General features: G+C 41.1%; 1 protein-coding gene across 2 annotated transcripts in view; it reads right to left on the reverse strand.

The window, feature by feature from the left end:
- Spast (spastin) overlaps window positions 1–16,177 on the reverse strand; it is a 46,329-nt gene that overhangs the window by 11,059 nt on the left and 19,093 nt on the right. For both annotated transcript variants that reach the window (XM_028873613.2, XM_028873621.1), the window contains 9 exons: window positions 11,507–11,694; window positions 9,698–9,831; window positions 9,023–9,116; window positions 7,230–7,304; window positions 6,407–6,478; window positions 4,613–4,688; window positions 4,327–4,418; window positions 3,856–3,935; window positions 1,493–1,535 (listed from right to left, as the gene is read on the reverse strand). In XM_028873613.2, the coding sequence (XP_028729446.1) occupies window positions 1,493–1,535; window positions 3,856–3,935; window positions 4,327–4,418; window positions 4,613–4,688; window positions 6,407–6,478; window positions 7,230–7,304; window positions 9,023–9,116; window positions 9,698–9,831; window positions 11,507–11,694 (854 nt within the window). The remainder of the gene's footprint in view (window positions 1–1,492; window positions 1,536–3,855; window positions 3,936–4,326; window positions 4,419–4,612; window positions 4,689–6,406; window positions 6,479–7,229; window positions 7,305–9,022; window positions 9,117–9,697; window positions 9,832–11,506; window positions 11,695–16,177) is intronic.

Below are 16,177 nucleotides of genomic sequence, written 5' to 3' on the forward strand. Positions count from 1 at the left end.
GGCCTAAACTAGAAAACTACAGTTTTTTACCAAGATTGGTTGATTCTGATTTTGTATGTGTGAGTATTTGCCCAAATGTATATATGTGTACTGCATGGGTGTCCTGTTCCCACAGAAGCCAAAGGGTGCTGATCCTCTGAAAACTGGAATTATGGATGGGTGTGAGCTGCCATGTGGGTTCTGGGAACCAAGCCCACACAGTAAGAGCAGCAAGTGCTCTCAACTGCTGAGCCATCTCTCCAGCTCCAAGAAATACAATGTTTTCAAAAAGGTTTATTGACATATGATTTTATACAGCAAGGATTTCATACATTTTAGGTATAAAATTCAAATGACTTAATTATACTGATTTATAAAACCATTACATAATAAAACTTTAGAACATCTGCCACCCCTGGAAGTTCATTCATGCCTGTTTAGGATGAATCCCTACCCTACCTCCTTTCCTATCTAACCACTGGTCTGACTGCATTTCTAGAAATTTGTCTTTTCTAAATATTTCATTTGAAAGGAATAAAATCGTGGCTGGAGAGGTGGCTCAGTGGTTAAGAGCACTGGCTGCTCTTTCAAAGGACCTGGTTTGATTTCCAGCACCCACATGGAGGCTCCTAACTCTCTGTAACTCTAGTTTCAGGGGTTCTAATCTCCTCTGCTGGCCTGACTGGGACCCAAGTACACACAGACAGACAGCAGGAAAAACAATTATACACAAAGTTTTGAAGAAAAATGAGTAAATAAAACAATAAAATGAAATCATATGTATATGGCTCCTCTCCCTTATTACAGTTTTTTTAATTTTGTTCATATTAATGAAGTGTAATATGAGCTGATAATTTTTTTTTTAATTCGGTGGATCAAACCCAGGGCCCTATACATGCTGGACAAATGCTCTATTTCTAAGCTACACCCCAAACCCTAGATAATGAAATAATAAATTTTTGAACTAAATAGCACTCATCAACTGGATATAGCACATTTGTTTATTCATTAAGCAATTGATGGACTTCTTTTTTTTTTGCAGGTTGAGGCTAGTATTAAGACAGCTGCTCTAATATTGCTGAGCATGCCTTCCTATGTCTTTCTCTTGGATAAATGTTCAGGAATTGCTGGGTCATATTTAAATTTATGGTTATTCTTTTAAGAAACTGACAAGCTTTCTCTTTTTATAATTTATTTTTATCTTATATGTGTGGATATTTTGCCCCTGCATGTATGTATAGGCACCACATGTATGTATTGATTGTGTCAGCCAGAGGACAGTGTCAGATCTCCTGGAACTGGAGCTACCTACAGGTGTGAACCCCTAGCAGGTGCTGGAAATTGAACCCTGTTCTCTAGAAGGGCAGCCAGTCAGTGCTCTTAACTGATGAGCCATCTCTCCAACCCCAACAAACTGTTTTCAAAATGGCTATACCACAGAGTTGCAAATACAATATTGAGAGAATGGTCCTGCTTTTACTTTAATAAAAAATTGAAATATAAATATACATACCTCTTCATTTGGTAAAGACACATATACCCGTTTAATGAATCGCCTGAAAAGTCAAATTAGAAATATAAATTTGAAGTTATAGGTAACTCAGCTCAAGTAACCACTGACAGGAAAAAGCTGTAACTATAATATCTAAGGGACTAAAAGCGCCTTCGGATCACTAATGTAGAAAGGAATTTTACGTTTTTAGTGTGGGAGGCTCACCTGCAAGTGAGCCTGTGGCCTCACACGTGCTACACAACCCTTTCTGTTGGCCCTTATTTCACGTTTTAAGACATATTCTCATTAAGTTGCATTTTATGTGTACTTTAATAGCAATGATATTTTGAAACAAACAATATCTGGCATAATAAACAGACAGGACAAAGATCACAGAAACAGAAATGTTCATTTGATCATTATTGACTAGGTTTTATTTACACAGGTTTACTGTGTGGACCAGTTGAGCGGAGCTCACACAGCATCTAATCTGGTTCTCAGCAAGGCTATGATTTTATGAACTGGGACAGGCTTTTGGACTTATTTTTACACTCTTTTACAACTGTACTTTTATTTTTAATACTAAAAAGAGTTTAATTATTATTGTCAAGTAAAGCTGAATTACATCTTAACCCACAATACTCATGATGTTTAAATAAAGGCAACTTAAGTATAACCTGAGGCAGCCACAGCCTTGTCTCAGCTGCCCAGAGTTGCTCCAGTGGGGTGGCAGTTTACAGGGTGGACAGTGACCACAGCCACCAAACACCCGAGTGGCCTGCATGGTGATGCTAGGGCCAAGAAATTAAATAATGGGGGAAAGTAGGAAAGTGTGTGGAGGTGTGTACTTGTGGTCCCAGCATTTAGGGAATGGAGTCAGGAGAATTGAAGCTTTGACTAAATCAGTGAACTCTAGTATAACCTGGGCTACTTGTGATCCTATTTCAAAAAGCCAAAGATTAAAAACAACAACAACAATAATAAACATCATGCCAGGCAGCACTTAGGAGGCAGAGGCAGGTCGATCTCTGAGATGTCAAGAGCCACAGCCCTGGTCTAGAACCAGAGGCAAGCTTCCAGAGGACAAGCCACAGGACTAACACAGAGATTGTGCCCCTGTTATAATTTAAATCAAAAAAACAAAAAACAAAAAACAAAAACAGGCCTGATGGTCAATGAATAAAAGTGCTTGGCACCAAGCCTGTGACCTTAATTTGATCTTCTACATCAAGTGGTAGAAAGAGTCAGAAGACTCTGGGAAGATGTCCTCAATTTCCATGCACACACTTATATGCACGTGCATTTCCCCTATCCAAATAAACACAATTTAAAAAAGAATGACAGAGAAGCCGCACTCGTGATACTTCAGTATGATTGCCTAAAATGAGACCTGAAAAATGATAGCACCTATTGACATGAAACACGGATGGGAAAATTTCACAGGCCTCATGCCTAGATGAAAAGCTAATGAAGGTAATAATGCCTGCTGGAAGAGGGAGAAAGTCGTCTTCAGGGACGGTGCCTCTAAGGTTATCCAATCCCATGCAGTCAGCCCTAAGCACACACATGTGAGCAACACTAAGTGAACTCAGCAGGTGCTGTATAACAATAATGAAAGAATAAGGGGCCATGAAAAAGAAAACCAACATGGATTCAAGACTTCTACCTTGTCAACAGCCAGTCACAAAAACATAGTTGTGTTATAAATGCCTTGAGAAAAGGAAAACTAGGAATCTAATACTGAGTCAAAGATTCTTCTTCCAGCATGAAGAGTTACTTTGTTCAAACACACAAGAGTGGAGAGCAGTTCTCATGAATTCCGCTGCCAGGTGGTGATGGGACACCCCTTTAATTCCAGCACTTGGGAGGCAGAGGCAGGTGGATCTCTGTGAGTTTCAGGCAAGTCTGGTCTAGAGAGTGAGTTCCAGGACAGGCAGGACTACACAGAGAAACCCTGTCTTGAAGGAAAGAGTAATGATGGTAAGGAGTGGTCTTAGACTTTAAAGTTAATGTAATGCTAAGTAAAAGAAATGATCTATCTAAATGTATCTGTAGAGAACCGTTTTAATAACACGCTAGGCCTGACCTCATTTGCCAGAGTTGGCAACACCAGGACAGCAGCGGGCAACACATGGAGGAAAGTCATTTAGTCTTAGAGCTGAGAGGACAGGATATCAGAGGTGGGTGAGATAAACCCGGGTGTGGTGGCACATACTCCTTTCATGCCAGCATGAGGAAGGAAGAAGCAGGCAGATCTCTATGAATTCCAGGCCAGCCAAGGCGACATAGTACGACTTTGACACCCTCCCCTCCAAAAAAAAGAAAAGAGAGAGATAGGGGAGATGAACACAAGAAATGTAACCATCATAAACGTCTCTCACTACCTGAGAACAGCTTCATCAAGCTCTTGGGGCCTATTAGTTGCACCCATTACAAGTACTCTGTCATCTCCAGCAGACTGTACCTGCAAGCCAAAAAGTCTTGTCAGCATTTTAGATAAAATAAAAAGGGAAACTATACATGCATGTATTTATAGCTTGGTTCATTTAGTATGAAAGTATACATATTAAAATACTGCCATAGAAAAACTTTAGTGAGTGGTTAGAAAGACAGCTCAGAGGTTAAGAGCACTTATTGTTCTGGAAGACTTAGGTTTCAGTTCCTAGCACCTACATGGCAGCTCAGAACCACATGTAACTCTAGTTTTGGGAGATCTTATGCACTCTTCTGGCCTCTATTAATAGGCTCCTGAACACACATGGTGCACAAAAGCTCATGCAGGCAAATGCACAAACACATATGATAAAATAAATCTTAAAAAGAACATATACACATATACGATTATCAATACTTACACCATCAAATTCTATTAAAAATTCAGTTTTTAGTCGTCTACTAGCATCATGCTCCCCTTCTCTTCTTTCACACAAAAGACTATCAACTTCATCTAGAGGAAATGTGAAGAGGAGGTTTAGGCCCAAACGAAGCAAATCATCTAATATTCATATAGTTTGTACTTATTAATAGTCCTCCTGAATTCATTTTTAAAATGCCGTCCTTCTGAATAGCTTTTTGAGCAAAGTTCTCATACTAGGGAAGTGGTATTTCATAAATGCTCAACCTAGTTGGGAAAATACTTACCTATAAAAATTATAGACGGTTGAAGTTCTCGGGCCACAGCAAAGAGAGCTCTCACCAATTTCTCTCCTTCTCCCACCTACAAGGTATGATGCATAGATAACACACATAAATGCAACAGCATTCCAGTTTTTATCAGGATTTAAAATTTAACTTCATGATCTCATGATATATTCCAATGGTGTCACAGAATGTATAATTTTAGAAAACACTATTTACTTTCTCAAACTAAGTTTCAATGGGAAATATTTCAGTCTTACAGTGTACCAGTTCCATTCAGGCTAGTTATAAACATCCAGGACAGGTCTGGGGTGTGTGTGTGTGTGTGTTAGGTGTTTAACATAGACAGGTCTGGGTGTGTGTGTGTGTGTGTGTGTGTGTGTGTGTGTGTGTTCAGGCTAGTTATAAACATCCAGGACAGGTCTGTGTGTGTGTGTGTGTGTGTGTGTGTGTGTGTGTTCAGGCTAGTTATCATCCATCGTTGGTGTGTTTTTTTTGTGTGTTTGTGTTGTGTGTGCAGGCTAGTTTAACATCCAGAAGTCTGGTGTGTGTGTGTGTGTGTGTGTGTGTGTGTGTGTGTGTCATGCATGGTACCACCATTTTGGTGCTCTCTTTTTTTGAGAACAGGTCTCCACGCCTAGTGAGATTTTAGTGTGGATTCCAGAGCTCAAACTCAGATCCTCAGGCTTGTATAGCAAGAACGAAGAACATTTTGATTGAGACAGGCCCCACCTCTCCTTAACCCTGCAGGTATAGGTAGCTGTACTACTCTCAAATGATTGAGACTAAGTTCTTCTTAGAATATCACTGGAGCCAGAAGAAAGAAAATTAGAAATCTAAACTATGATATAAAGCAATAAAACAAGAACAGGAGAGCCAGGCATAGTGGCACACGCCTTTGATCCCAGTGCTCGGGAGGTAGAGGCAGGCGTATCTCTGTGAGTTCAAGACCAGCCTGGTCTACATAGTGAGTTTCAGAACAGCCAGGGCTATATCGAAAGAGACCTTGTCTTGAAAAATGAAAACAAAACAAAACAAAAAACCAGAGGAAGTCTTATGTCATATTTTAATTTAGAGTCAAACAGCAGGGAATATTCAATTTACCCGAATTCTCACACATGGTAGCTCTCTAGACAGTCACATTAGGGAGCTAAGTAGAAGGGATGGTATTTATTACAGCCCAGATTACATTGCCCCAAACACACTGAAGCCCCAGCTCTAGTGTCTAGAAATGAGACTATTTGGAAATAGCATCCCTACAGATGGTCAAATCAAGCCGAGGTAGTAGGGTGCACCCTACTCTAAAGAAACTGTATTCTTATAACACATGGTAACATGAACTCAGGAATTACAGAGAGATTGTCATGTGATAATACAGGAAGCCGCATCTGCAAGGCAAGAACTGCCAGGGACTGTCAGCACACCAGAAACCAGAGAGGCCTGTGACACACTCACTGCTGTGGCTCCCAGAAGGTAGTGCCACTGCTAACACTTAGATCTCACACCTCCAGCCTCCTCAGTATATATTTCCACATCCTATCTGTTTGTGCAATAAATTTCTGGTATTTGGTCCAGGCAACTTTGGCACTGTTAAGCTAGGGTCTACCAAACTATGACAGTATTCAACAACATAATTCTCATTTTAAAATAACTAAAAAGGGCGTGTAACTCTGTACCTCGAAGAGTGATACTCATTATACACAAGCAGAAAGCACTTTTCAACAATGCTGCTGTCATTTTATTAACACAGCACGGAAGACGGTCATTTACATGGCAGTATGGGGAAGGAGCACTTACGTATTTTGAAGTTAAACTTGCAGCACTTATGTTGAAAAAGGTGGCATTGGATTCTGCAGCTACTGCTTTGGCCTTGAAGTCAGAAGAGGAAACACGTTAGTCCAATATCCTGATTTTGTAAAAGACAGCTACACCTGCTCATCGAAGTACCAGAAGAGAAGGTGCGATGTGACTCCCAGCACCGGCTATGTCAAGGGTCTACGTGCTACGCTTCTTCCCAGGGAAAGCCAGGGAGGAAGTCTCTTCTTTTTGGCAGGAAGATACTGGCCAGAGAAAGTTAAACAGGCAAGAGGAAATTTATTCTTTTCCTGTGGGTTTTGTTGTTTGAGACCACATCTCACTATGTAGCCATGGCTGGCCTTGAACTCAGAGAGATCCCCCTGCCTCTGCCTCCTCAGTGCTGGGATTAAGGTGTGTGCCACCATGCTTTTAATATCTATTTGTTTTTACAGCTAAGAAGGACTCAGATATAGATATTCAGATTATGTTTTTTTTTTTTGTTTTTTGTTTTGTTTTTAAAGGCTCTGGCCAAAGGACACTGCAAATAAAAAAAAAAAGAAAAAAAAACCCAACAGTAAACTAACTGGTCAGATTCATTAAGACAGAATACTCTAAGCGTCATTAGACAGAACCTCAGGAGAGTAAGGTAAGTGCTTCTGCAAAACAAAGCCAAAACATGCTTCTGCAAATAACACATGGCTTTCCATTTATTTTTGCATGAAAACTACTTTAGAAACTGAAGAAGTATATTACAACAAATAAGTCATAATTCATATGATCCTAATCATCTCAGTGGAATCCTCCATCTTGATAGCACTCTTACCAGCATGGTTTTCCCGTTTCCAGGCGGACCGAAGAGTAACAGCCCTCTGGCAGGAGCTCTGAGCCCTGTGAACAACTTTACAAAACACATTAGGTTATAGCCATGATTCTAGAGAGCTCATCCAGACATGTCAAGTATTTACCATTGGTCATCTAAAAATATTTGTCTTTGGAGGGGTAGGATATGACAGGGTCTCGCTATGTAGCCCTGGCTGGTCTGAAACTCATTATGTAGACTGGGCTAGCCTCAAACTAAGGGATCCAAGGCTTGGGGTTAGGTGTGTGTCACACAACAGGCCGTAAAGTTCTCTTCAGACCTGCCATTATATGGTTCCTCCTGTGACAAGCTTTCCTTGGATTTAGGTGCAGTCTACTGAGTTACTACTCAGTCTATAAACTATCCTATCTATGGCCTGCCCTGTAGCTCACTCTACAAGCTTCAGTATGCTCCCCGAGGGGCCCTAGCTGGGCACATGACATACCTTTGGTTCATAAAAGAAAAATGTTTTCTGTCTTAACCCTAATTTTACGGGTATTAACAAAAATGTATTTACCCATCAAACCGGTGATTTCATGACTTAGAATGACAAGCACTAACTAAAAAAATTTTAACTAGACAAAAATGGGCATGTGGTGAGTGCTGACATCCTGGACGAAGAGGCTGATTTCAGGACCTGCCTGGACAACATCCTGAAACCTCATCCAGAAAAGAAAAACAAGAAAGTGGAAAGGAAAAGATACAAACTGGGAAAACAACATCCAGCAGTAACTTCTAGATTAGTAGGTGCCCCAAAGTGACAAACACCACAGAGGATATGAATGACTGAGCCACACAACCTTCCCACCTCCCCTGAACAGGGCACCTCACACTGTGCCACACAACTGTGTTTCTATAGCTGTTGAGGAACTGTCAGGAAGACCCGGATGTGGTCCAGAAATGGGTCCTCAAACTGGGGTCTTCCCATCACTGACACACAATGAATATGCTAGCTGACAGAAGACCACCAAACAGTGCCAACTTTAATTAGTAACTTAAAGATTATCCATTTCCTTTAATGACTGAAAATAGGAGGTAGGCCAGATCCCTATGCATCGTTCACTGGCTATGTTAATATTCCAGCAAATTAACACAGTGAAAATAATTTCTTAAAGGTGTTTGCTCTTTAAACTCATAGAATTATTTTATCTTAATTTCCCACTCTGTTCAGTTATTTTAAGTACAAAAGTCTTAATTTTAAATCTTGGGACCAAGGATATAGCTAAAGCCTTAGGTTTAACTCTAGCACTGGGGAAAAAAAGCAATTTTTTTGGGGGGGTGGGAGTGGGGATGGTCAAGACAGGGTTTCTCTGTGTATCCCTGGCAGTCCTGGAACTCACTCTGTAGACCAGGCTGGTCTGGAACTCAGAGATCTGACTGCCTCTGCCTCCCAAGTGCTGGGATTAAATCTCTTAACTCTTAAGTAAAAACTATACCATACAATTACCTACTTTTCTTATGAAAGTTAAAAATGGACTCAGAATTTCTTAAATTCACTCTCATCTCCTATTAATAAGCAAATGTGAATGCCTTTTGTGAGGGAGGAGTAAAACAGATCATGCTATAGTATATATAGCCCAGGCTGGTCCAGAACTCACTGTGGAACCCACACTGGCCTCAAGCTCAAGACCCCTTCCGCCTCAGCCTCCTCAGCTGGATGCTTGGTATATCCCCAGACTTTAATGTTTGCATTTTTAAGACACTGAACTTGGAATTACTTAATATGAATTAATCATGTGGTAACATAAAATCCTTACCTCAGGCCGCAAGGAAGGAAGAATAACAATTTCTTGAAGTGCTTGTTTTGCCAAATCCTGACCAGCTATATCATCAAATTTAACAGCTGTCCCACTAAAAAACAGAACATCAGTTAATTTCACAGCAGAAATATAGTTCAGTCATTTTTTATGTTAACTGTGAAACTTGCTTATTAGCAAAAATCTTCAAAACTACCAAAAAATTAAGTATGAAAGTAAAAATATTACGTATCATACATATATATATTTTTTTTTTTTTTGGTTTTTCGAGACAGGGTTTCTCTGTGTAGCTTTGCGCCTTTCCTGGAACTCACTTGGTAGCCCAGGCTGGCCTCGAACTCACAAAGATCCGCCTGGCTCTGCCTCCCGAGTGCTGGGATTAAAGGCGTGCGCCACCACCGCCCGGCTCATACATATATTTTTAAAGGCTTTTTTTTTAAAGATTTATTTATTATGTATACAGTATTCTGCCTGCACGGATCCCTGAAGGCCAGAAGTGAGCACCAGATCTCATTACAGATGATTGTGAGCCACCATGTGGTTGCTGGGAATGAACTCAGGACCTTTGGAAGAGCAGTCGGTGCTTTTAACCACTGAGCCATCTCTCCAGCCCTTACATATGTATTTTATAAACAAAAATAAGAAATAGAAACTGAAATGCTTGGCAGAACTTACTTGTCAACAATTTCATTCATTATGAGGTTTGCCAGGTTACTGTCCACATTCCTAAAATTTTTCAAGTCTTTCTTTTTCCGAACAGCCGTTGTGGGTGTAGAAGGTTTGTTGGTTCTATTTGGTTTCGGAATACCCTTGAAGGACACAAAAATTTAATGTGAAACAACCTAGACTTTTCACTCATAAATGACCCTAAAGGTTGAGAGAATTTAATAAAAATGGGGGAGACACAAAGCTGGGGAGATGCTCAGTTAGTGAAATGCCTGCTACACACCAGGAAGAACCTGAGTTCAGGTCCTGAGCACTCTTGTAAGTCAGTCACACGGTGCATCTGTAACCCCGCTCCCTGGGGCTCACAGGCCAGCTGTTCTAGCAGTGTGTGAGATCCAGGGTTGATGTGCAAAGTGACTAAGGAAGTTATCTGAGGTCTACCTTTGGTCTCCACACGAGGCAAACACAAAGAAAAAAATCTAAGACTGCAAAGGTTGAGCATTTAACCCAAAACTACAATCACTATAGAATGACATTTGGCATGAAGAGGGCTAATAGATTTTACCCAGAGTCAGTTATTATAAAAGACAAAGGCGGGACAGAGAACTGGCTCAGCAGTTAAGAGCTTTTACTGAAAAATCATGAGGAACGGAGTTTGGATGTCAGCATTCATGTAACACGCCAGTCATCCTGTACATGCCTGTACCCCAGCCCTGAGGGCAACGGAGACCAGATGATCACTAGGGCCTGCAGGCATCCAGCTAAGAGTAAACCAGCTCTAGGTTCAAGGGTGGACTCTTCCTTAAAGGAACAGGCACACACCCAGCACTCTCTTCGGGTTGGAGTGCGGGCGGGCGCGCACACACACCTCTTTTTTTTTTTTAAAGACTTATTTATTTATTATGTATACAGTGTTCTGTCTGCATGTGTCCCTGCAGGCCAGAAGAGGGCACCAGATCTCATTACAGGTGTTTGTGAGGAACCATGTGGTTGCTGGGAATTGAACTCACGACCTTTGTAAGAATAAGCAGTGCTCTTAACCTCTGAGCCATCTCTCCAGCCCTTAAATTTGTTTGTTTGTTTGTTTGTTTGTTTTTTCGAGACAGGGTCCCTCCGTGTAGTTTTGGAGCCTGTCCTAGTCTCACTCTGTAGACCAGGCTGGCCTTGAACTCACAGAGATCCTCTGCCTCTCGAGTGCTGGGATTAAAGGAGTGCGCCACCACCGCCCGGCTCGCCACCCCTCTTTTTTTTTAAACCCAGAGACTCTATAAGAAAAGTCATCCATCTTTGACTCTTGTTAGAATTACAACAAAACTCTAGGTATGTTTAACATTCTAAAATTTACATAATCTAGCTGGTCAGTGTGGTGCATGCTTTTAATCCCAGCACCCAGGAGGCAGATGTAGACGGATCTGTGTGTTCGAGGCCAGCCTGTGCAATAGAATGAGTTCTAGGACAGTCAAAGCTACACAGAGAAACCCTGCCTTGGAAAACCATAATAAATAAATAAATAAATAGGTAGATAGCTAGATGGATAGATAAATAAATTACATAATCTGAAATAATTCTAAGACTAGAATTAAAATGACATATACAACATTATACTGAAAAGAATTGGTAAGTAAACAATATGAAATTCCTAATTATTCGAAAGGACCTAAGATTTTAATAGCAAATTGTTTTCACAAATTAAAAAATTATATTTAACTTTGTGGAAACCAATTCTATAAAGCATTATAGAGAACTAATACAAAAAAAATCAAGCATGACGAAGTTTTGTACTTACAAAGCAAAATTACACTCCCTGTTCTAGAGTACCTTATGAGTGGCAGCCGCGGGACCAGGTCCCTGTCTCGCTCCAGAAACCATGGATAAACCACTGCAACTAGGTGCCCTGTGGTGACCTGAAAGCCCTGTGGATCCACTTTTCATGACTGTTTTTGATCGAGGCAGTGAATTACTAGCATGTGTTAGGGGGTCTTTCCTCTTCGGAACTGCTCCACTTTCTATGGAGGAAAAAAAATACAGCCATCGTGATTAGAAACTTTGACTATGCGTATAAAAAGTAATACTAACAATTTACAATAGCTACAACAATAAAAAGTAATACTAACAAATCTGTAAAACAAGGTAGCAACAGTTTACAATCTGTATTTCTTACTACTGTGTGTATGTGAATTTGATGTGTGTATGATTGTGGGTGCACATGTCATGGCACACCTGCAGAAGTCAGTGGACGACGTTCTGACTTTGGTTCTCCCCTCCCACCACACGAGTCCCAGGGGTGGAACTCAGGCCATCAAGCTTGTGTAGTAAGAGCCTTTCTTAGCTAAGCCATTTCACTGGCCCTTAACAACTGTTTTTAAATCCACAAGTATTTCAAAATAAGATCTAAGTCAGAAAATAAAACGTGTATGTCATGGGAATGGTTAGTAGGAAAAGAGATCTGGTTATTAGATTTGCCCTTCGATGTTGTAGATTCTAATTTTCTTATGAAGAAATCTATTTGTAAAAACAACTTCACTTGTGAGGGTACATAAGACATAAAAAAGATACCAAGCAAATAAAGCCCCCAGATAACTAAGGAACAAAATGCAATGAAGGCACTAGGAATACACTACACAAAGGAGAAAACTCCAACACTCTACTGACTGCCCACTTCTGGTGTGCAGCATACAAACTGTGGGCATGTGCATGCAGAGGCCAATTTGATGTCAGGTATCTCCCTCAACCACTCTCAACCCCACACCTGAAACCTCAACAGCCTCACTGAGCCTGGAGCTCCTCAACTGGGCTGGGCTGGCTGACAAGTGAGCTCCTGGCACCTCACCCCACTGCTGGGGTCAGTCCCATACTGCCATACCCGGCTTTTAAGTGGGCGCTAGGATCTAAAATACTCATGTTTGTGTGACGGGCACTTCACTGAGTTATCTCCCTAGCCCATGACTGCAAACTTTCATGGCTATGAAATATGCAAGAGTACAATACATATCCACTTAAAGTTTTGTTTTGATTAACTGATTTTAATTGAAAGAGTAAGTTGTAGCGTTTGGTATGCCAACTATTTTATGTGATATATATATATCATACTCAAAGTAAATAAACAAATAAATAAATGAGAAAGTTATAGGCTTTTGAATGCTCAAAGGTCACAACTTCTAGGATACAACTATATTCCTATAAAACAAAAGTCAGTGCTTATTAATAACGATGGTACTGCAGAGACAAATGTTAAGCCAGGCAAGTAGGGTGGCTCAGGTTATAACCTCAGCACTCTTGAGGCTGAGCCAGGGAAGACTTCTGTGAGTTCAATAATAACCTGGGCTACATGAGTTCTAGGCCAGCCTGGGCTTCAAAGTGTGAAACTATGTTTAAGAAAGAAAAAGCGATCGAGGTATAGTAGTGCATGGCTTTAATCTCAGCATTTGGAAGACAGAGGCAGGTGAATTTCTGTAATTTCCAGGACAGCCTGGTCTGCAGAGTGAGTTCCAAGACAGCCAGAGCCACGTAATAGAGGGACCCTGTCTCAGAAAACAGACAGAAGCCAGATGGTGGTGATGCACATCCTGTCTCAAAACAATCAAACAAACAAACAAACAAAACAATAAACCACCAACAGACAGACAGACAAAAAATGCTGATCAGTGTCACATATAATCCCATAATCTTAACACTCAGAAAGCAGAGGCAGGAGGATCACTGCAAATTCCAGGACAACCTGGTCTACCCACCAAGTTCTAAACCAGCCAAAACTCACATAGCAAGACCCCTCTTGCACCTGATGTGGTGGCGCACGCCTTTAATCCCAGCACTTGGGAGGCAGAGGCAGGTGGATGGTGGAGCTCTGTGAGTTCAAGGCCATCCTGGTCTACAGAGTGAGTTCCAGGATAGCCAAGGCTACACAGAGATACCCTGTTCTCAAAAGAAAAGAAAAGAAGAGAAGAGAAGATAAAAGAAACAACAAACAAAAGACGCTCTCAAAAAGATTGGGAAGAGAAGGAGAAAAATGTTAAACAGGGAAGTAAATTAGACTGTTCAAGAGGCCTTGGTTTTGCTTTTGAATATCTTTAAAAGAAATTAAGAACTCAAACAGGTAGAGGGAATCAGTTTGTTTATTTGGAGAACTACAGTGTTAAATTGCCACTGGAGGATTAATAAGAGAACCCCTAAGACAAGGAAAATAGATAGCCTAAATACTAGACCAGCCCAGTCATTCGATTATATTGTGATAATCAAATTTTTGACAATCAGGGAGGTTACTGCAGACTCAGTCCGGATTGCCTTGGATCATTATACTAGAACATAAAGGACTGTAAATGCTAGAATTATTTTAGTCATAACAGAGGCTGGAACCATTGCTATCTCTCCAAAGGTTTTAAGATATAAGAGTTACTGCACTGAACTACCAAACCACAGGGCTGGAGAGATGGCTCAGCAGTTTAGAGCACCGACTACTCTTGCAGAGGACCCAGGTTTAGCTCCAGTACTCACACTGAGTGGCTCACAACCACCTGTGACTCCAGCTCCATGGAATTATTCCAAGGGCATTTGACCTCTTTGGCCTCTGCTGGCACCTCCAAACACCTGTGCATACCCACACTTGTACATACTTAATATTAATAAAAACAGGAGGCTGAGAGAGAGTTCAGTGGTTAAGAACACTTGTTGGTCTTTCAGAGGACCTGGGTCAGTTCCCAGCACCCACATGGGAGGTCATAACCATGTGTAACCCCAGTTCTGGAGGATCTGACACCTTCTGGCTTATGTGGGCACTACATGTACAAGGAACACAGACACATACACAGGCAAAACACTTATAAACATAAAAAATATTTTTCCTTAAATAAAAATGGGGAAGGGGCTAGAGAGACAGTGCAGTGGGGAAGACCATTTGTTACTACTGTGGAGAACGTAAGTTGGGTTTCCAGCACTCTGTAGCTCACGCCATCCATAACTCTAATTCCTGAGGGGTCTAACATCCTCTTCTGACCTCCACAAGCACCATACATGAACATGGCACACATACATACATACAAACAAGAAAAACAATCACACACAAAGTAAACAAATCTTTAAAAATTAAAAAGTACCAAATGCATCAAGTAGACAATATGAACAATGTATTAAATGCATAAACAACAACAAAAAGGAAATGTGGTTTCTGTAAGACGGAGCACAGACTAACACAGTCACAGTGATTGCTGAATGTATATAGATGAGGGGATTCAAGGCAAGGGCACTTCCAAGGACAGTACATTTGATCAAGGTTGCTCCAGAACACGAAGGTAAATTCTGAACCTAGGCTCAGGGAATTGGGAGATACAAACCAGGAAAGTATCCCAGAAAGATGTGACAACAAGATCTTCCTGGGAGAAGGCTAAAAGGCACTCACTGCAGAGGAACAAATGCACTGGGGAAGAATTTCTTCAGATGGAAAATCCCTAGACCTAAGACTAGAAATCTGAGTGTGGTGGCGCATGCCCCTAATGCCAGCACCCAAGAAGCAGAAGCAGAAGCAGAAGCAGGCTGATCTCTGTGTGTTCAAGGCCAGCCTGGCTGTCTACACAGTGAGTTCCAAGACAGCCAGGGCTACGGAAAGAGATGCTGTCTCATTGTGGTAGGAGCAAGTTTTGCAGAATCCAAAGTCTGAAGTGTGTAATTTAGCAATAAATACTGTCAGCTTTTCCTTTGATGGGACAGGTTCTTCATTTTCAAGGAATGTCTGCTAAATACCCAAGATGAAGTAGCCATCATCTGTCAGTTGTTCTCTCAAGAAAAATGGTGGTGTTTGTAGTGGTTAGTTCCTGGCAGCTCAGTCATGCCTTCCTTGACATAGCCCTCTCCTGTTTTAGTGTGTGGACTATGAAAAGCTGTGCACCAAGGATTGAGATTGACTGTGTAATAATACTTCCAGCTTTATCAAGGACATTTCCTGTGTGAACCGTTAGGTGAAGTTACGGTGGTGAAGGATGCAGTGAGTGTTACTACAGTTTTTTGCATCTGCTCATAGGACATCTGAAGTTCAGATGTCCTCCAAGGTTCTCAAGGAAACATCAGGACAAATACCAGTCCAGGGAAGGCAACACACAATGTTTCAGTATTATGAAAAATTTGACCTGTAGTATAATTAACGAAAATTGTACTTCCTAGAAGTGTCTTGGGATCCCTAAGAGATGTGCTTTGAGAATCTCTGAGCATTAAAAATGCTTACTTATCAAGGCTGGAGATAGCTTGGAGGTCAGGAGCACTGACTGTTCTTCCAGAGCCCTGAGTTCAATTCCCAGTACCACATGGTAGCTCACAACCATCTGTAATGAGATCTGGTGTCCTCTTCTGGTGTGCAGGCATACATCGTATATATAATAAATAAATAAATAAATCTTTTAAAAAAATGCTTACTTCTGAGCCAGGAGGTGGTGGTGCACAACTGTAATCCTAGCACTTGGGAGGCAGAGACTCTGTGAATTTAAAGACAGCCTGGTCTACAAA

This window comes from Peromyscus leucopus, chromosome 22 (assembly GCF_004664715.2).
Source record: "Peromyscus leucopus breed LL Stock chromosome 22, UCI_PerLeu_2.1, whole genome shotgun sequence".
Classification (NCBI taxonomy): domain Eukaryota; kingdom Metazoa; phylum Chordata; class Mammalia; order Rodentia; family Cricetidae; genus Peromyscus; species Peromyscus leucopus.